Here is a 21,132-nt window from a genome sequence, read left to right on the forward strand (position 1 = left end):
AGCTTATGTCCTTCCCCTTGACTTCCCTTTGATGTTGGCTGTTTATGTGTACGAGTGTGTCAGGATCATGCAATAACATGAGGCAACATGTTTACTTTGTCAATCTTCTGTTTTTTTTGCGACTGTTTCTTCAACATTTGCTTTTGGGATTTCAATCGAGAACTTTTTTTTACTTTCCACTTGTCAGTCCTTGTTTTGCTTTTTTCCTTGTAAGAGGGATTTTTTTAATAAGTCTTGCCTTACAAATGAATGTTGCATTCAGTGTTGCTGCTACTGCTGTTGTTGTTGTTGTTGTTGTTGCCAGTAAGCGACTTTAGCAGTTACAAGTATTAGAAGGCAACATTTTTGTTTTTTTTTTTTTATTTACTTGCTACTCTCACATTATCATCACTTTCTTGTTGTGCTACTTATGACACATGATGACTGTGACGATGACGATGATGATGAGGTAGACAAAATAAGGCATTGAAGAGTCAACACATGTCTCTGGGAAAGGGATTTTGTTGTCATGTGTCTGGTCTCTCCGCCACCGATGACTAGGGAAAGCCACTTGTAAAGATTTTTTCCTACTTTCACTCTTCTCCTAGACATCCTTGCTGCACAAATGCAACAGTTGGTCGTTGTTATGGGGAGTTGTGGCATTATGACTCCCCTAGCTCATTGAGTTGCGTTTTGAAAATCAAATTATTATAATGTCATTATAAGGGTCCTGTTAGCAAGTATCGATTGAGTCTGCTTAATGTTGTGTAGCTTTAGCTTAACCCACTGAGGGACTATAGGAGGTTTTAAATTTAAAATTATTTAATAACATAGACCTGTCATGTGATGAAACGTCCGCTCTACCGAGCGACAGCAAAGCGGTAGAACTCTTCAAGTCTAGATCAGGCCACAAAATTTTGGAATACTCATAACTCCCTCTCTGTGACCATCTATCATTTGTTGCCCTTCGGACCTGATTCCAAAAACTTAGCTTACATGTCGCTAGAGACATACCCACAGATTCAAGTTACCCCGGAATGTGTGAAGTTGTTCCTAGTCTAGCAAGCTCGTCCGCTCTGCATTTCGCTTGGATATCTCTGAGGCCCGGCACCCAGAACAGATGAACATTGAACTGTTCATCCATCTCGCTGAGAGATCTGCGACAGTCGAGGGCGGTTTTTGAATTCAAAAAATACGTTCTCCAGGGACTAAATTGCTGCCTGGCCGTCTGAGAAGGTATTTATTCCAATGACCTCCGCCTGATACACACTGCTGTGGTCGGGTAACCTTCTCGACACTCGTACACCGTAAACTCCACCTGGTCGCCCATTAAATTCAGTGCATGATGTCGTCCTTAGTGCGGCTGCGATGCATAAACAAGCCATCCTTTGGATCCAGTAGGTGGACTTTTGAAGCGCCGTCCACCACACCACAACACCATATAGCATTATCGGTCTGACAACTGCAGTACATACCCAGTGCATGACACGCGGTTTAAAGCCCCCAACTTTTGCCAATGGCTCTCTTGCAGGTGTATAGGCCAAGTTCTTCAGAGTAATCCCAAACCCCACCTCGTCGCCCATTAAATTCAGTGCATGATGTCGTCCTCAGAAGGGCTGCGATGAACAAACAAGCCATCCTTTGGATCCATTAGGTGGACTTTTGAAGCGCCGTCCACCACACCACAACACCATATAGCATTATTGGTCTGGCAACTGCAGTACATACCCTGTACATGACACGCGGTTTAAACCCCCCAACTTTTGCCAAAGGCTTTCTTGCAGGAGTATAGGGCAAGTGTTAAAGCAATTCATGCCATTTCCAAATGTTGAATATGAAGTTCAATTTCTTGTCTAGCAAAACACCCATGTATTTTGCGCTTTCAGTATATGGAACATTCAACAAGACAGGTTCCACTGTAGGTAACTTGTATCTCCTGCTGAAAAGAACTACTTCTGTTCTGCACGGATTTACGCCAAAATCACTTTCGGTAGCCACTTTGCTGTGGCACGTACAACTTCCTCAAGTATATCTCTAAGAGTGCTGGGAAAGTTTCACCTAACCGCAATAGCCACTTCATCAGCATACGCGACCACTTTTACACCTTTTTTCCAGAGGCAATAGTATATTGTTAATGGTTATATTCCAAAGTAGAGGAGACAGGATGTGTTCCTCCTGGGGCCACTATACTCGTACAAACTTTGCTAGACTTTAATACCAAACACTCATATCTGACCTAGGTTAGTTTGGGTCAGGTTTAAGTGGCATTTTGCTATCAGACTCACTTAAACACTTTCATCCATGGTGCGACCTCTGAAACAGAAAAAAGCAGATGCCTTCTACTTCCCATAGTTGAACCATACGGATCTCTTTTCAAATCCCAACATCAGACCTAACATAAAATCGAACTGCAGGTTTGATTTGTGAACATTTTTTCTCATATTTCTTAAAATGAAAAAAGAGATACCAGAAGACATTAAATCGAGCTCAGTTTGAATTATTCACATTTCAATAATTTCTTCACATATCCCTTAAACCCACTTTTAAAAGCTACACTTGTGTGATGAAACAATGACACTTATTATTCTATTAAGATTTTACGCTTGAAGGCTTTTCGTTTAACTACGACTCACTCCACTCATCTTCCTCTGCCTTGGCTTGTAGTTCGTTTTAAGACAAATAGACGCAAATTTCTAAAGACAATAGAACGCCAAATCAAAGTATGGAGAAGAGAAAAAAAAACAACAAACCATTGCATAAGTACCAGTAGTGCTCAAATCCCGTGCTCGAAAGAAAGACATTAACATACAAGTCCTCTCATGGCAGGACTTTTAGAGCATATGACAACGCATATTATATTGAAATTACGCGAATCAATGCTGAATGTGTGCTATACGCTGGGGAAAGAAAACAAGCAAAGGGATGTGCATGGAAATGGTTACGTTATGTGTTTTTGTCTTGTAGCCTTTCGCAGAGGGAATGCATGGATTTGTGGCTTCAATAAAGGCCAGAGATATACTACAACAGCCAAATAAGTCATGCTAATATGGTAAGCTAAAATGGCAAAAGGTATAACAAAACTATATGTTGTAAGGTTTTAGGCATTTGGCGGAAACCTTTTTAAACTCATGGGCAACGTTGTAGCGACATTCTTTAAGCTAAATCGGGTACAAAATACACCTTTTACAAGCTTAAGAAGTTAAGAAAGGAAGATCGCTCCCTGTGGTGATGGAGCCTCTATATAGACCTATCTTACGATCTTGGTATATTGCGGTATAGCCCATCTTCTAACTTAACCTGCGTTGGTAAAAAATAGGTTAGGTTAGGTTGGGTGAGGATGACGTCAAGATTTAAGTCTTAGCGTCCGCCATCTTGTGACTCCTTTCGAATTCTTTCTCTTCTCTCATTCAGTTACACACGCCTGAAAAAGATAGGTTTCAATGCACTTTCTCATACCAGTTTGCCGCTTTGATGAAGACCTTGTATTTGACTAGGTTCACGCCTCTGAGTTCGTCTTGTACCTGAAAGATAAAAGAACCAAGTGTGCTATTTCTAGTTGGGGATAAAGCAGGGCATTGACATAGGATATGAAAACTGTCGTCTGTGGCGTCTATATCGTGACACCAGCGGCAAATATCATTATTTCTAACGCCTATTTGACCGATATATTTACTTGACTTGTTGTCTCCAGTTATGATCCCAGTGACTGCACTTAAATGCATCCTCTCCATTGACAATAGGGGGTCTATTTTCTGCCACGAACGTTCGTCCCACATCTACTTCGTTTGCTCCCAGTCTTCGCTGGCATTCCAGCGATTTAATTTATTTTTTTTGTAACGCTCCTTAAGACTATAAAAAAGGAGAGGATACACATCCGTAACCGACACAAGGGGGGGGGGCTCACTCCAGACTTAGAAATCATCGACCCTTTCACTCCCTCGATGTCCTTGTGCAACAGCAGTCAGTGTATGGTATTCCTGTAGACGCATCAGTAACTCCCGCCAATAGCCCAAGACCCAAGATCTCACACACGTTCTGTTTAACGTTTTCAATGTTGCCTAACTGTCGATGAAAATATAAATTTCCGATCGGTGGATATACATAGTCATCACAAGTTCCCCTGTTACGGCCATCGCATAGACCTCTGCTTGAAAAATGCTTCAATAAACCCTCATACGTAAGGAGACGCTGATACCAAGCTCACTACAATTGATACCACACGATGTTCCCTTCTCCATCTTGAACCCATCTGTAAAAATGTCAATAGCTGAAAATCTAACTCGCCCTTTCTGCCACTTTGCCTGGATATTTAATCTTACTTGCAGTCCAACTACGTCCCTTCCTATCTGAAAGTCCATCTGAGAGACCGTGATAGTACCTATCAATATACGTGTGTGTCTCGCAAGTGACCCATGAAACAATCCAAGCTGCGATAATCTAAGTAGTGTCTTTTCTACTGTCTTCCTTATAAATAAGTCCATGGGATGAATTCCCAACATTACCTCTAATGACCCAGTCGCAGTGGTCCCCATAGCCCCAGACACAAATCTTAAAGCTAACCTTGTTATCCTGTTTATGTTACGGATATGTGACTTAAAATCCGTCATCGGCCACTAAACGTGGCTGCCCTAGGTCAAGACAGGCCTCACCACCGTCAAGAACAACCTCAAGCCCCACTTGCTTCCCACAAGCTTCTGGCACGAATGCAATGCAGCGAAGGGCTTTCTAATCCTTGACTCTATGCTCAGTCTCCAATCCAGTCTGCTGCCTAAAACTATCCCTAACAACTTTGCAGACTGCAATAACTGTAAAGAAGCGATGCCCAGCCCTTTACGGTAGCGTTGATGGCAAGTCACACGCATACTTATGCACTTTGTTTCAGTCGTTGTTGAGAAAGCAACGAATGAACACGTTAAAGGGTATAAGCATAGTTTTTCTGGTTTTATTTTAAGAACAATGATTTTAATTGAACAAACGCTTGTTTATTTTTGCAAAACACCAATCATTCAGTCGAAAATATGATTTTTTAAATATTGAGAGAATTAAAAATACTTAAAGAGAGTATTTCATACATACAGTCTCATTTTTATTTTTGACATCGCTGCTGTAAAGTCACCCCCTGCAGAATAGATGGCCTAAAGACCGGTGTCTTTTGTGTACGCATAAACAGAACCAGTTCCGTCATCCCCGCATTCACACCCAGGTCGCAACCTCTTGCCATGTAGCAATTCGTACAATTGCACCATTCAAGACCCTCGAAACTGTGTTCAAAATTTCGCTGTGGCGAAAAGAAACACGTACGCACAGGCTTTAACAACCATAATCTTCAATCTATGAGGAAGATCGTCCATCACGAGCAGGTTCGATATCATCCCTCCCTGAGGTGTTCCCCTAGTTACATTCACCCTCACCGTCTCGGCACCAATACTGACCGCTATCTCTCTGCCATGTTCATTATCCAAGCAATCACACTATACCCCAGACCCGCATTTTCAGTGCCGCATCTACGTTGTTAAAGCCCCCTTAATGTTCAAAAACACCGCCAGGGTATAGTCCTAATAATCGATATGTCTCTCGACATGATGTACTACATGACGCAATGCAGAGTCCACAGATCAGCCCTTAATAAAGGGTGACATTTAGCTATGATCTTTTTGACAACACTGATTTAAACAGCACAGCCCCGTTTCGTTTCGTGTTTTCTTTCACTGTCACACATCTTCAGTTTGGTCTATAATTTATTCATGAATCGTCGTACAAACGAACAACGCTTGCAAATGATTGGATTATCGAAATCGTGCTCTGTTAGAAAGTTCATCGCGCACTTCTTCCATGGAGCCACGAACCTAATTTTTGGCTCAATAGGTACGTAAATAAGCGGAATTGTCGATTTCGGAGTTAAGATCAGTCAGAAGCATTGCAAGAGCTACCTATACATCCAGAAAAAGTCACAGTTTGGTGGGGTTATGGGCTGGTGGCATCATTGGTCCGTACTTCTTCAAAGATGATGCATGTGGTTTCAACAAGACGGTGCCACATGCCATACAGCACGTGTAACAATGGACTTATTGAAAGCGAGTTCGGTTAACATTTTATTTCACGTTCGCGACCAGTCAATTGGATGCCTAGATTGTATGATTTAACGCCTTTAGACAATTTTTTGTGGGGCTATGTTAAAGCTCATGTCTATACAGATAAGCCCACTACAATTGACGCATTGGAAGACAACATTGAAGCATTTTTTTGTGAGATGCTGGCCGAAAAGTTGGAAATTATGTCATTTTCGAAAAATGCCGTCCGGCCCCGAGGACTTAAATGGTCCAAACGTACACTTTCAAGTGTCACCAATTTGTCACTTCGATCCAGATTTTTGTTCACAAATTCATAAGCCTCATCGCTGAACACAATTGTTCATTAATGAGTGGATTCCATCTAACGATTATGTCACAGAGCAGTGATTTTGATAATTATAACGATTTGTAGAGGTTGTTCCTTTGTGAGTTTCTCCAGGATGAAATGGCAGAATATATAGCACACTTTTCAATTTCACAGATGACGTTTGGATACAATTATCAAACACTGGCGCCACTTCGAATAGCTTACCTTAGCTTTTCGATTCTATAAAAATTTATATTTTGTCTATGATGAAGGTTTCATTTCATTCGGTTCCAGTAAAAGATGTTAATGGTGGTTTTAGTGATATTTTATCTAGGATGAAGTTTTCATTCCGTCCCAGTCAAAGAAGTTTTTAGTAATGTTCTTATATTGAATTCTTCGGACTCTCTGGCAAAATGCTATAAAAAAACGTAAAAAACTTAATACAAACCCTTGACTATCTTCTGCTACCTCACATAACCCTTTTCAGGCCAGAAGAGCAACGAATGATAGATGTTCACAAAGAGGGGACTGTGAGCATTCTAAAGTTATGTAGCCTAGTCCAGACCTGAAGAGCTCTACCGCTTTGCTGTCACTGGGTAGAAGAGACCTCTCAGTCATTGTGTCCGTTATGGAAGGTCACTGTTTAATCGGAAATCATGCTGATAGACTGAAGGTTGCCAGCAACGACTTTTGCAGAAGCTGTGAGGACATAGAAGAAGAAGAGAACACTTTCTGTGCGTATTTCCCGCTCTTGCAGTCAGATGGAGTTCCACTTTAGGTTCTCATTTCTTTAAATACCTGTTTGATTTAGCGGATGTGAATGTTCGCAAGTTGTTGGGTTATTTAAAGCGATATGAATGGTTCAACGGTAGGAACTAGAAGGCATCTTCCTTCTTCTGTTCCTGTGGTATCACAGTGGACGAAAACCAGTGAGTCTGGTAGGAACTAGAATGCATCTTCCTTTCTTCTGTTCCTTTGGTATCACAATTGACAAAAAAGTCTAAGTGAGTCTGATTGCAGACTACCACTTAAACCTAACCTAGCCTTACCCTTTTCGAATGGCTTGTAATTATGATCCAATGACAATTATTCTCAGCCTGCCTTAAAACTTCAAGGAAAAGTTGAAATGATTTATTTCACCTGTTCTGTTTGGCTTTATGCCTCCTCCATTTTTTTGTACAATTTAATTTCTTCTTCCGCAATAGTTCCACTGATGATGGTGATTCAAATTGACGAATATGTGCAAAATCCCCCTACTCTTTCTTCAAAGGAAATTGTCAAAACTGACTATACTCGTAGGGAGAAAGAAAAAAAGTCATTTGACTCTGCTACTCGTAGTTATTTATATATGAATTTTTGGCACTCACACAATTCTTACCAGCTATCGTGGCTTGATTTTTTCCGCTATGAATTTGCGATTTCGTGCTTCCTTAAAAACATCGCCCCCCCTGTAACCATACCATTGCAGCAGTATGTTTGCTTGGTTTTCGTTTGTCACCCAACCAAGCCACAGCACACCAAACCATTATTGTCATACATAACGTTTTCTTGTCGCATTACCTTCGCATACTATGCTGGTAATTCTTCTGGCAGAGTCCTTAATTTATTTTGCATATCCTGCGAGAGTCTATATGTCCGTCCGTCTGTCCGTGCATTCGTTTGTTTGTCTGTCTGTCTTTGTGTTCATGTATGGCTGTTTGAATGGCAGAAATAAACCATGAAGGAGGGGCATAAAGCATTGGATAAGACATATATGTGTGTCCTCCACTCCTTAACTTGGCTAAGAAACATCGTCTCTAGCCATAGGTATATGCAAGGAGTTTTTCTTTAGCAAACGGATATTATTAATACTCGTACGTTGAATGTGGATGCCGAGCAGTTCCTGTAGTGACTGCCAAACGAGGTCTTATTTTTAGTTGCGAATGATTGTGCAATGATTGTGTGTCCTGGCTTTGGTCCCATTTCTATATTTCCATTTCAAATGTATGCTTGATTGGAGAGGAAGAGAGAGAGAGAGAAGGGGAGATGGTAGGGGGATATATGGCAAAAATTTATTGAGTTTATTGAGCATATGAATCGCTGCATGGGATGTATGTGAATAATGTTGGTTTTTACTCATCCTTCCACCACATTTCTTTTGTCACAAATCATCAAGTGAATCGAAAGAGAAAGCAAAAAGAAGAAGAAGCAGGAACAACAAAAACTGTCAATTTAAATCAATGTAGTCCAATCCCAAGGTTTTTTTTTTTTTGCTCTCCCCCTCTATAGTAGAAGCAAAGATTTATGAAACGTTCATAACAAAATTAACCTAATGGAAGTAATCTACATATAAAGCTTTTGAGATCTTCGAAAAGCAATAAAAATTAAATTTAATATGTGTTAAATATATGGGGACTCGGAAGAATATCAACATCAAATCATATGTTTGGGCTATGCTTAAAGTAGTAATGCTAGTTGCATGTCAAATTTTACCAAAAACTTTAGCCATTGTTTGTTCTCTCATACTAGAAATATTCCCTTTCTGCTTAGATTTCCTACCATTAAAACTCTTATTCATATTTCTCTTTCAGTGTTTGGATTGGATTCCCCATTGGGATTATTCCCTCCCGGCATTGATCCTGGTAAACTTTATAACCCGCTAATGGAGATGTCCGACCCCAGAGGATTACCCGGCGAAACTCCACCATTTCTGAAAAAGAAAAGTGAGTATATAAAGAGTAAATATAAACTAGAGACACATATAACTAGGCGAAAATTGGGGAAAATTGTAACAAGGCGCCTTGCACTTGTCAAAACTTTCTAATTTCATACACAAAGGCATTGAATTCAAAAGGGAATTTTTCCCGAATCCCAAAACAAAACATAATGTTGAGCTTTAATTGCTCTGCCATATTCATTCATATATAAACTCGTTTAAAATGGGGATTTATGACGAAATGAAAGAAAAAAATTCTACAGTTTGATATACTTATCACATGCTTGTTATCATGGCAATCACAATAAGCCTGTAGTAATTTTTTCATTCATTCATTGTGCCTTACATGATCATTGATCCATCTAAATGAGTTTGCTTTGTTAAAGCTGTCAATCATTCTTAGATAATTGAAAACAAAATCTAATGTGATTCACACTCGACTTTGTTACAGAAAGCGAGGCTAAGGCTTAAACTCCAAAGAGAAAGAAGAAATCCATTAAGTTTTCTTGAGGTTTTTCATACAAAATGGAATTATGATGTACAGGCTTTTATATGCCGGATATACAATTTGTGAGTGTATATGTGTGAACAACATACATATACAGTAGCTTGAGAGATATGTGACTTTGGCAACAAATGATTTTTATGATTGACTTCCCAGCGATCAATTTGCTGAGACCCAATAAAATGGAGTAGGAAAAACAAAAACCAACAAAAACTGCCACAATTTGATTTTTTTTGCTCTGCCCATGCTTTTTTGCTTTGACTATTGACGAGCGACTGACTATGGCACTGACTGGGCCATTTGGCTGATATGCATAGGTGCACATGCTCAATGAGCGCAAATGCAGGAAAACCACAAAATTGAATTTACCGCCTCACATGATTTCAAGCCATTCAATCCCTGACTCTGGCCCTGTTTTTTACTCTTTGACTTACAGTGGGTCTATCAGTCTGTCTGTCCGTTTTGTATTCAAATGCAATTGTTGCACTTATTGCATATTACAAAGTGTCGTCGTAAATGATTTCAATTGCTTCAAGGCATATGGAAGCTAAACAGAGCATAGGCATGATAGAATTTATTGTATTAAAGAAAAATCATGAAAATGATGAAATTCTGAAGTAAGGACTTGTAATTCAAGTAACTGAGATCAGAATCACAATTTTCAGAGATATCAAAGAGATTATGGTTAGGTTAGGTTTAAGTGGCAATCTGCCATCATACTCACTTAGACGTTTTCATCCATTATGATGCCACAGGAACAGAAGAAGCTTTAAAAAGCCCAACAACTCGCGTACGTTCACATCCGCTTAATCAGACAGGTTCTCAAAGAAATGAGAACCTAAAGTGGAACTCCATCTGACTGCCAGAGCGGGACACACACACAGAAGGTGTTCTATAGTCTCTTCTTCTTCGATGTCCTCCGCAGCTTTTGCAAAAGTCGTTGCTGGCAACCTTCAGTCTGTCAGCATGTTTTCCGATTAGACACTGACCTGTCATAGCGGACACAATGACTGAGACGTCTGTTCTAGTCAGTGACAGCAATGCAGTAGACCTCTTCAAGTCTAAATTAGGCCACATACTTTTGGAATACTCATAGCCCCTCTCTGTGACCACTGGGCCTGGTCCTGAAAACTTAGCTTACATGTCGCAAGAAGCATACCCACAGATTCCAGTATGCCTGAAATGTTTAGGGTAGTTCCTAGTCTCGCAAGCTCGTCCGCTTTACAATTCCCTTGGATATCTCTGTGGCCCAGCATCCAGAACAGGTAAATTTTGAACTGTTCAGCCATCTCTCTAAGAGATCTGCGTTCAGAAATACGTTCTCCAGGGATTGTAATGACTGCCTGGCTGTCTGAGAAGATATTTATGCCAATCGACGTAATGACATTATATCTCAGCCATTCCATCACTTCCTTAATTGCAAGGATCTCCGCTTGATACAAAACCCCAAAGCCCACCTGGCCCAGGGATATCGCTTCTATCAGGTAGTGGTAGTGATATTAAATTCAACAAAGGGGCGACGTAAAGGATCATTGTCTGCATAGTTCGATGTATAATAACTTAATTGAAGCAGCAGATAGTTACGGGATGGTCTAAAGGCAAGTTTGGCCCCATTCTTTAATGGAATGTTCATGGACAAATATGTATTTGCAATATTTGCCCAAGGAAAGTTCCTCTACGGATAAGCGGGGAGACCTCTCTCATATCGATGAATTATATGCTGTGTGGTTTGAGATTCAGACCGAAGTTAAAAGACGATTTTTTAAAATAGAGTTCGAACGGCGTGCCGCTAAGGGCAACCTCTATGTTAATAAGAGCGTCACATATTGTCGTTGGCACTGATGAGGATATAGGTTGGGTAGGGTTATAGTGGCAGTGGCATAATCAGACTCACGCAATTTTTTTTTGCCCGTTGTGATATCAATGTAGCTTTAGTCCAAAACATCCAGTGGGACTTGAATCCGAATAACTAGCAGCTCAGTTACCGGGCAGCTTTAGTGAGGATAGATTCGAACCAAAGCATTCAGTGTTATATTCTGCGAAGACCCCCCGTAGCGCAGAGCTTAGCATAACCACCTATGACGTTGAACCCCTGAGTTCGAACTTGGCAAGATCATCAGAAACATTTTCAGCGGTGGTTATCCTCTCTCTAAATGCTGGCGACACTTGTGAGGTACTATGCCATGCATAGAAGCCATGTAAGGTCCCTTATCGTTGAGATTAAAATTTGAATCGGACAGCACTCTTTGATAAGAAGTTGCCCCTGTTCTTTCACATTTCTATCAAAATTGAAAAAAATTTTCATTCAGGTCTAAAATATGTGAAAATAAATTACTCGTAAAATTTGCCGATCTAATCTTTCATGAAGGCATAATTCAGAAACATAGTTGATGCTGGCTTTTTTTGTAAAACTTTATCATATTTCCTTATATTTGTCCATAAAATTTTGTGTTGGCCTTTGGTTTTTTTTCGTTCACCAAACGACCACCAATTGCAATATGAGTCATATGCTCTGTAAAAAGCCTTGTAATAACTCCTAATGAATCCCCCATTGATTTGTGATCTATCTCTCTACCTCTTGTGGCCACCACATTTCACATTCCATTTTTTTTTTTCTGGTTCCTTCAATTTGTTCCAATTCCTTGCGAGACCATTGTCTCAAATCTCGCAAATAAAACAAAAAAGGGCACTTTATCAATGAGTGAAATCTTCCTGAATTTCTTGGTTTGCCCAATTCGAGTTCTACAGTAGAGATAAACATCTCTGCTATTCCCAAATGCTAGAATGCAGACATAAAAACCACCAGAATATATTCGAAAAAGGGAAAGGAGGGCCAGGTAGGGGCTTGGGTAGAGTATTGGGCCAATAACGTTTTCCTGGGCCTTAGTTAGCCTACCACACATAGTGAATTTAAGTTGGTGTGGGTGTGATTAACTGATTTGTTCACATTTAAAACGTGATTTAAGATTTGCTACAAATATTTTCTTTGGCCAGGAGTTTGATTTCCTTTCGGGTAATCGCATTAAAGCTTCATATGCATATTGGCAAGGAAATCCAAAGCTGGCCCAAAAAAAAAGGAACAGGCGAGCGAGCAAGCACAACATATTTAAACAATTGAAATATGATATGAACAAATTTCTAAGAAATTGATGACAAGCTAAAAGAGACTAAAATAAGAGTCTTAAGAAGAAGGGGGGTAGGGAGTATTACTACTACTAGCACCACCACCCCCACCACAACTACTGCCATAGTTACTCCGAAAACGTGTTGACCTTTTGCTAGTTACGGGGTCGTTTAACAAACCCAACAACGGTCATGAGCCACAGTACAGTCCATGGCCACATGATATTTCTTTTTGGGGTGTGTGTGTGTGTGTGTGTGTGTTTTTTTCCTGAGTGTATTTCAGCATCCTTATACACTCACACCCATTTGTGTATGTCGCTACATATGTGGCAGAGTGTGTGTTTTGTGGTGTAGATCATCTGGTTCGTTTTGTCTAAAAGATCACATATTGCATTGTTGAGTTGTTATTGCTGTTGCTGTGTTTGGCAACAACCTGTGGCAATAAGATTTGCTAGCGATAACATCTTTGCAGCCAAGCTTGCAGCTTTAACCACCATCAGCATCACCACTCTCAATTGAGATCTTCGGTATTTTGGCTGGATTTTTATTGAAGTTGAGGGACTTTTTTGCTGTTGCTTTTGCCAAACAAAAGACTGGCTGTGTTGTGGGGATCTTGTGGCTGCTGCCGCCTTCAAAGTTGATGTTGATGATGGCTTGGCGGGAATATGTGGTGCATAATTTGCATATGGAACCACCACATTGCGATCGCTGATAATGCTCAACGTACTAATCTATGTTGCCTTAACTCCACAGGGTGTGGGTGATGAAGTTTTTTCCGTTCTTTTTTTTAGGGGGGATTTACTGCCTTTGTTTGTTTGCCAGTTGGTTTTTATGTGTGCCATTAAGTGCAATTGGAGTTTGTTTTGCCGGGTGGCATAAAGAGACACACTCACACACACACTCACACATAGACCAAAAAAAATTAAAACATTAGTGCTTGAGATAATCTTTTATTAATATTTTTGTTTTTTTTTTCTTTTTCTCATTGTTTTGCAGTGCCTCGTCCCAAAGGTCAGCACTCAGCTCCTCGGGGTGGCCCACCCCGTTCGTGGACGAATGCAGAGCTAACCGAGGCTTTGCAGCATGTTTGGAACAAGAAAATGACCACCTCCCAGGCATCCCGCATCTTTGGCATACCCTACAACTCCTTGCTGATGTATGTGCGTGGTAAATATGGCAAAAGTCTGAAGCTGGAGCAGCTGCGCAAAGACTGCATAAGTGGACCACCTTTGGAGTTGCTGCAAATGGGCGTCAATTCCTCCTCGTCGAATTCAAGTAGCAAGAATTCGGGAGAGACCAGAGAACAGAAGGAGGCACGCAAGGAGGCCCAACGCAACAACTCGGCGGGAGCAAATGACATGGACATGGTGTGTGGACCCATGACTGGCTCTGGGCCCCGCAGCTCCAGCTCAGAGCCGGATTTGCTGGGGGGACCCAACGCCCTCTTCAATCCCTTCAACCCCCAAGGCTTTTATCCAGACTTTCCGGGCGGTTTCCCCGGCCTACCCTTGAGCATGCTAAATCTATTGCCCCCCTCGGAAAGACAACATGCTGCGGCTGCCGCTGCGGCCATGCATCATTCCATGGTCATGGATGAAGATTGCAAATCGGATCGCTCCAAACAGTCCTCCTCCATGGACGATGAGTTCTCCATTAGTCGAGAGGAGAGACTGCGTCACAATGAACTCATGCAAGCCGCCAACACCTCCGCCTCCTCACTCTCCCAGCAAAATGGGGCGGTGCAAGATTGAAATTTGTGGCGGGATTGGGCTAATAACCCATTGCTATTCCCGCCGCCCGAGAATAATGGTTTTGACCTAGCCACACATAGCCAGTCCCAACTACCGCCTCCAGCAGCTCCACCACCACCACCAACGGCCAATCATCACTCGGAGCTGCTTGGTGGGGGAGAGGAGGATAAGGACCACTTTCGTCCACACATCTTCAAGGAATTCAATCAGAATTTGTACATGGCCCGCAAGAAGCTGCGACGTTATCGCAAAAAACACTTGAAGCTGCACGATGTGAGTGCCAGCCAGCATGAGGAGACTTTCGCAAGAGGCCATGTGGATAGTTTTATGGGAATGCAGCCGCCATTGAATGCAGCCCCAGCAGTGGTGAGGACTTAAGACAGGTGTCACCAAATAACCAATTTAGCAAAAATCAACAACAACAATAACTGTGACTTAATGTGTAATTAATTTGCAATATTTTTAACCCTCCCCCCTCTTCCCCTCTTTCCACTTAAATGTAAATTTTAGTAGTGTTTTTTTTTTAAATAAGAATGCGGCATACGCCACACCACAAGCAAAGACAAATAATATTTATGTATGTATGTATGTGTAAAATTATATTTTCTTCCATTTTCGAGCAACGATATTCTTAAATTTTTACTGTTTTTTATTTCAAAAAAAATTATTTTTGTTTTTTTGGTGCTTTTAGTTCCTATAAACTCTAATGCACGCTACTGCCTATGTATGTGTGCAAGTGTCGAAAATTAGTTTTTGTGTAATTTTATATTTCCCCCCCCCACCACCACCACCAACAAGCAGGCTTACAAAGTCCACGTTGAGTGATTTTAAGTTTAGTTTTTTATATAAATTAAAATGCTTTATTATGTTACAAAAACAAAAAGTTGTGTTTTCCATGCAAATCAAAAGAAAGAGAGACAAAACGAAAACAATTGAAATCAACTGTAAATAGAGTATACCGAAATAGATTTAAGCAGCGCTGACTTTGAGGACAGGAAAAGCCCCCTGTACTTGCTCTTCGAGGATCCTCAAAAGAAGGCAAACTCATAATTCATAGTATTATGACGGTACCAAATCTCAAAAATCCTTCCCCTCCCATAACAAATACTCAAACATCCAGCTGTGGGGGCAAGGGAGAGGTTTGAAGAACTCTCCCCTCCCCCTATCGAAGGAAATTATTCTTCAAACCCTTAAAAAAAACAACAAAACCACAAACGTAAGCAAGTAGTAAGAATTGTATTAATTTAGTCTAATCTGTAGTGAATAGAGCAAAACCTAAATAAAATCTAAGACATTTCTTCACTAGAACACCTACAAACATCAACTCACCACTACCACTACCACCATCACTATCACCATCACATTGTAAATAAATACATGAAAGCATAAAACAATTTTAAAACACAAACAAACAATTTGTTTTCATTTTCAATCTTTTTCTTCGCAATTATAAAAAAAAGGATTCAAAATTATAGAACCACAAAAAAAAGGGACATAATACTCGCTTGACAGTCGAAAAGGCATAAAAGAAAGCTAAACAGAGGCAGAACATTTTTACAAAACTCAATATAGACAAGGGGAGTAATTGAACCCCTCAGCAATTTTAGGGGGAAAGCCCCTCAAAAACAATTCATCAAATATGGTATACGCTCAAGAAAAACGCCACATATATATACAGTGACATACATTCCAATGAAATCCCTTCATGTACAAATCAGAATAATAACAACAAAGAAAAAGAAAAAATAAAGAAAATATTTATTAACAATTACCTTAAACAAATAAGTGAACCACTCTGAATTTATTAGGCATAAAACAAGAAATAGAAAAATACCCCTTCTGTCATTCTCCCTCCTTGCCCACTCTAGCCACCCAAAAACCAAAAAAAACATATCCTTGCCACTAAGGATATATCCCATTTCATTACCCCTTCTTACCTCCCCAATACCAAACTACAAAAACAGGGTAAATCAGCAACAAACAAAACGAACAAAAACATATAGAAATTTTTTTAATAAAGAAAAAATTATACATTCCAGACATGGAGAGATACATGGAGATATACTAGAAAAACAATATTCCCCAAAATTGTATTTTATAAAATAGCAAACAAAACAAGAGAATACCAAAAAATTCTGAAAAAGCATAAACTTACCCCACTATGAAATTTTCTTCATTTCTGTAAAATACAAAAAAAAAAGAAGAGAAAAAATACATTAATTGATAATATAATTGTTAATTAGTTTAAAACGGTTTACATAGGTGATAATTTATTAAAGAGATGAGATGAGACGACATGAAACAGTGACAGCAGGCAGCGAAGACACAGTGAAAATAGTATTAAATTCATAAAAAAAAACAAAATTCACTAAAACAAAAAAAAATTAATAATAAAAAATAAACGAAAAACAAAACCCAAAACTCAAATAAAAACAAACACCACAAATATTGTAAAATTTCAGAATATCAAAAATAAACATTGAAATACAAAATATTTAAAACACAAAAGCTAAAAGAGTTTTATTACAGTTTGCATCTATTACATCCCGGTGGTCCGCTTTGCTAGGCCCGATTTTTCAATAATCTTCCGGTCACCCAAAATTAATAGTCAAAGTGCACTTCCACATGTCGATTTTTTGTCAATACTGCGCTTATGTTTGTCAAATTGCTTAATTTTAGCAGACCCCGTTCGCTGTTGGAGAAGATAAGCTATTTCGTACTATTTTGAACTTTTTGGTAACAAAATGTAAAATTTACCTAAATGCCAAATTTTAGACCTCTAGCTCCATCGGTAAAAAAAGTACCAAAATGTACGAGTTGTGAATAGGTTATTTGGTCACGCATCATATTTACCCTATGCCAAATTTCAGACCTCTAGCTCCACCCGTAAAGAAAGTACCAATTTTGGTACCAAAATGTGCAAATGTCAAAAGATCATTTAGCCACTCATCATATATTTCTTAGTTGTACCTACATGCCGAATTTCAGACCTCTAGCTCCACCTATGAAGAAAGTACCAATTTTGGTACATAATGTGCGAATGGTAAATAGATCATTTAGCCACCCATCATATTATTTCTTTGTTGTACCTTCAAGTCAAATTTCAGACCTCTAACTCCATCTGAACAGAAAGTACAAAATGGTACCAATTTCGGTACCAAAATGTACAAATTGTAAAAAAATAATAGTCACCCATCATTTGTATCCTAGTTGTACCTGCATGCCAAATTTCAGACTTCTAGTTGCAACTATAAAGAAAGTACCAACTGGTACCAATTTTGGTAACAAAATGTTCGAGTTGTGAAAAAAACTTTTAGTCGCCCATCTTATATTTCCAAGTTCAACCTACATGCCAAATTTCAGACCTCAAGCTCTATCTGAACATAAGGTACAAAATGGTACCAATTTTAGTACGAAAATGAACGAATTTTGCACATGCCAAATTTCAGGCCTCTAGCTCCAACTGTAAAAAAAGTACCAAATGGCTGCAATTTTGGTGCCAAAATGTACGATGTAGTCACCCATCATATATTTTTTAGTTGTGCATTCATGTCAAATTTCCGACCTCAAGCTCCATCTAAACAGAAAGTCCAAAATGATGCCAATTTCGGTATCAAAATGTACGAATTGTAAAAAAAATAATAGTCACCCATCATATTTTTCCTAGTTGTACCTGCATGCCAAATTTCAGACCTATACTATAAAGAAAGTACCAAATAGTACCAATGATGGTACCAAAATGTCCAAATAGTGAAAAAATCATTTATTCACCCATCACATATTTCGAGGTGTAACCTACCTGCCAAATTTCAAACCTCAAGCTCCATCTGAACAGAAAGTACAAAATGGTATCAAATTCGGTACCAAAATGTAAGAATTGTAAACCATCTTTTCCTAGTTGTACCTGCATGCCAAATTTCAGACCTCCAACTCCATCTGTAAATAAAGTACAAAATGGTACCAATTTTGGTACCAGAATGTACATATTATAAAAAAAAATTCTCATCCATTTTATTTTTTCTAGTTGTACCTGCATGCCAAATTTCAGACTTCTAGCTCCAACTGTAAAGAAAGTACCTACTGGTTCCAAATTTGGTACCAAAATGTACGAATTTTGAACAGATCATTTAGTCACCCATTACGATTTTTAAGTTGTACCTACATGTCACATTTCAGACCTCTAGCTCCTTATGTAAAGAAAGTACCAAATGGTTCCAATTGCAGTACTTAACGTACGTTTTTCCCTGTTACCAATGTTATTTTACCGTTTTTTCTTTTCACTTTCATATTTTTGCACCAGATGCATTTTAAGTCAAATTTCAAAATTCTACCTCTATCCTTTATTTTTGGTACTCTTTTAGTACCTAAATGTAAAAATTTTCGAAAACTGTACTATAGTTTCCTGTCCTGTCCATTAGTGTACCTAAGTTTTAGAATTCAGAGCTCTAGAGAGTACGAAATAGTACCAATTGCGTTACTAAACGTACGTTTTTACCCACTTCCGGTAAGATTTTCCAAAATTTTTTACAAACTTTATTTTCTCAAAATTCTCTTTAATTTGAGCCCAAGAACGTAATTCTGGTTAATACAGTTACATATGTCCAATTATTGTACGACCTCCATCAAATCTGACAAGGATCTCAAGTGGTCTCAAACATCTCGAGAGATACTTTACCCAGAAAATAGATATCAGATTCATGTTCTACTCTCAAATAGTTTTTTTAAGAGCCATATTGACATGGTCAGTAAATAAGTCCTATTTTGGGGGTGTTAAGGGAAAGTTGCATCCCAGCAGACAGGACATATATGAACCTACCATATTGCCATGGTAGGTTCATATATGTCCTGAAGGGTGTTTTGGGGTCAAACTCTTGGACCCAAAACAGGATATCAGATTCTTTTTCTATTCTTAATTACCTTTCATTTGAGTTCCATATTGTCATGATTGTTTCATATATACTTTTGGCGGGCTTTGTGAGTGTGGCAGACCCCTAAGTACCCCACCCAAATTTGGATAGCAAAGATTTCTTTTAAGGTTTCAAACGGAACTAAGCTGAGTTCAACCCAACGAAATCTGGCGTTTTTGAAAATTAGGGTAATATTAATTATTATATATACTTCGAATAAGTGCAGGTCGATTGGGGTTGTAAATGGGCCAAATCCTATGCCATACTCCAATATCCCGATTAGACTTCTTGATAGAGGGCACAGTTCTTATAATTCTAGAGGACACAGTTCTAGAGGGCATGTTTTAGCGTCACGCTGAAACATTCAACTCTACAAACAAAAGTAAAAAAAATCATCTCGCGAAAGTTATTTAACCTTTGCGACTAAAGACGATACTTCACGCGTGGCAGCACCAAATGACGCTCGCTTTCAAGCATTAAAGTTGAAAATTGTGTTTCTATTGTGGGTTTTGTGTGCAGAGTTGCATTTGCTCATTCTGTTTTGGCCTTTAATTTCCAAAACAATTTCTTGACTTTCGTTGAAAGTTAACCAGCTTCTTAATTTTTTACTCTGGCAACATTGTATGCATATACAAAGGTTGTTGTCTTAAATTTCAGATATTCTTCGTATTATAGACATAAATCACATTACCGTTAAACAAAAGAAGTACAATACACCCTGTTGTTAAAACTGAAACCCTATATGTGACCAAGTGAACTATTAGTAAATACAATGAAGGACGGTTGTTGTCTTCGATTGAACTCATCTGAATGTGGAAATATCGTTCGCAGAGGCTAAATAAATCGTTCAATTATGTTGTCATACAAGATATCATATATTCTTTGCGACCATTCAAAAGTTGAACGATATATGGTGAACGACATTCAGCAAAAGTGGAACATGATAAATTCGTGAAAGTACATGCAAATTTTTTTTTTAATTAAAATGGAATACATAATAATATACAACTCAATGAGCAGGGTTTGTGAATTCAATGAGTATATATATGATATATGGTGAACGACATTCAGCAAAAGTGGAACATGATAAATTCGTGAAAGTACATGCAATTTTTTTTTTAATTAAAATGGAATACATAATAGTATACAACTCAATGAGCAGGGTTTGTGAATTCAATGAGTAACTTTGCTAAGTCTCATGTTATAAACTAGTATCGTATGGGGTTTCCGACACACAATGGCCGATCTTTAAAAAAGTCAATGCAACAGATTTTTTTGTGTTTTTTTATGAATGAAATTGCATGAAAATATATTTTAAATTAATTTTAGAGTTTGGAAAAAGGATAACGATAAAGGCAAATGGTTACGAAAAAAAAATCCAATAATTAAGCGTTTCTAGCCAAATTCTATAATAGAATATGGCGAATATGTGAATGAAAAAAATTAATGTGTGAAGCGATTTAAAAGTTTAATTTCTTCATGTTATTTTTCCCAAAAGGAATGAAAGAGAGGGTCGAAATAATTTGATCATGCATATAAATAACACCAGAAATGAAGGATTTTATTTATTACTGATTTACAGGCCACCGTAGGTCAGAGGTAAGCATGTAGAAGATCAGCGTCATAGGCGGAATCCTGGCAAGAAAATCAAAAAAATGTTCATCGGCGGTTATCCCCTCTGGCGAAATTTGTGAATACTATGCCATGTAAATACTTCTCCCCAAAGAAGTGTCGCACTACGGCACGTCATTCGGACTCTATTGAGTTTAAAACTTAAATCGGACAGCACTCATG

At 38.8% G+C, this 21,132-nt stretch overlaps 1 protein-coding gene and 1 long non-coding RNA gene across 2 annotated transcripts in view; one reads left to right on the forward strand and one right to left on the reverse strand.

Annotated features, from left to right (window-relative positions):
• The window catches only part of LOC106082357 (protein jim lovell), a 73,522-nt gene extending 58,455 nt beyond the window's left edge, over positions 1 to 15,067 (forward strand). Inside the window, exons 3-4 of the mRNA XM_013244818.2 lie at positions 8,928 to 9,059; positions 13,677 to 15,067. Of these exons, the coding sequence (XP_013100272.2) occupies positions 8,928 to 9,059; positions 13,677 to 14,431 (887 nt within the window). The 3' untranslated portion in view covers positions 14,432 to 15,067. The remainder of the gene's footprint in view (positions 1 to 8,927; positions 9,060 to 13,676) is intronic.
• LOC106082358 (uncharacterized) overlaps positions 1 to 21,132 on the reverse strand; it is a 193,086-nt gene that overhangs the window by 100,861 nt on the left and 71,093 nt on the right. The window contains exon 2 of the long non-coding RNA XR_009398563.1: positions 16,587 to 16,610. This is a non-coding gene — a long non-coding RNA (uncharacterized LOC106082358). The remainder of the gene's footprint in view (positions 1 to 16,586; positions 16,611 to 21,132) is intronic.

The sequence above is a fragment of the Stomoxys calcitrans genome, chromosome 5 (assembly GCF_963082655.1).
Source record: "Stomoxys calcitrans chromosome 5, idStoCalc2.1, whole genome shotgun sequence".
Taxonomy (NCBI): Eukaryota; Metazoa; Arthropoda; class Insecta; order Diptera; family Muscidae; genus Stomoxys; species Stomoxys calcitrans.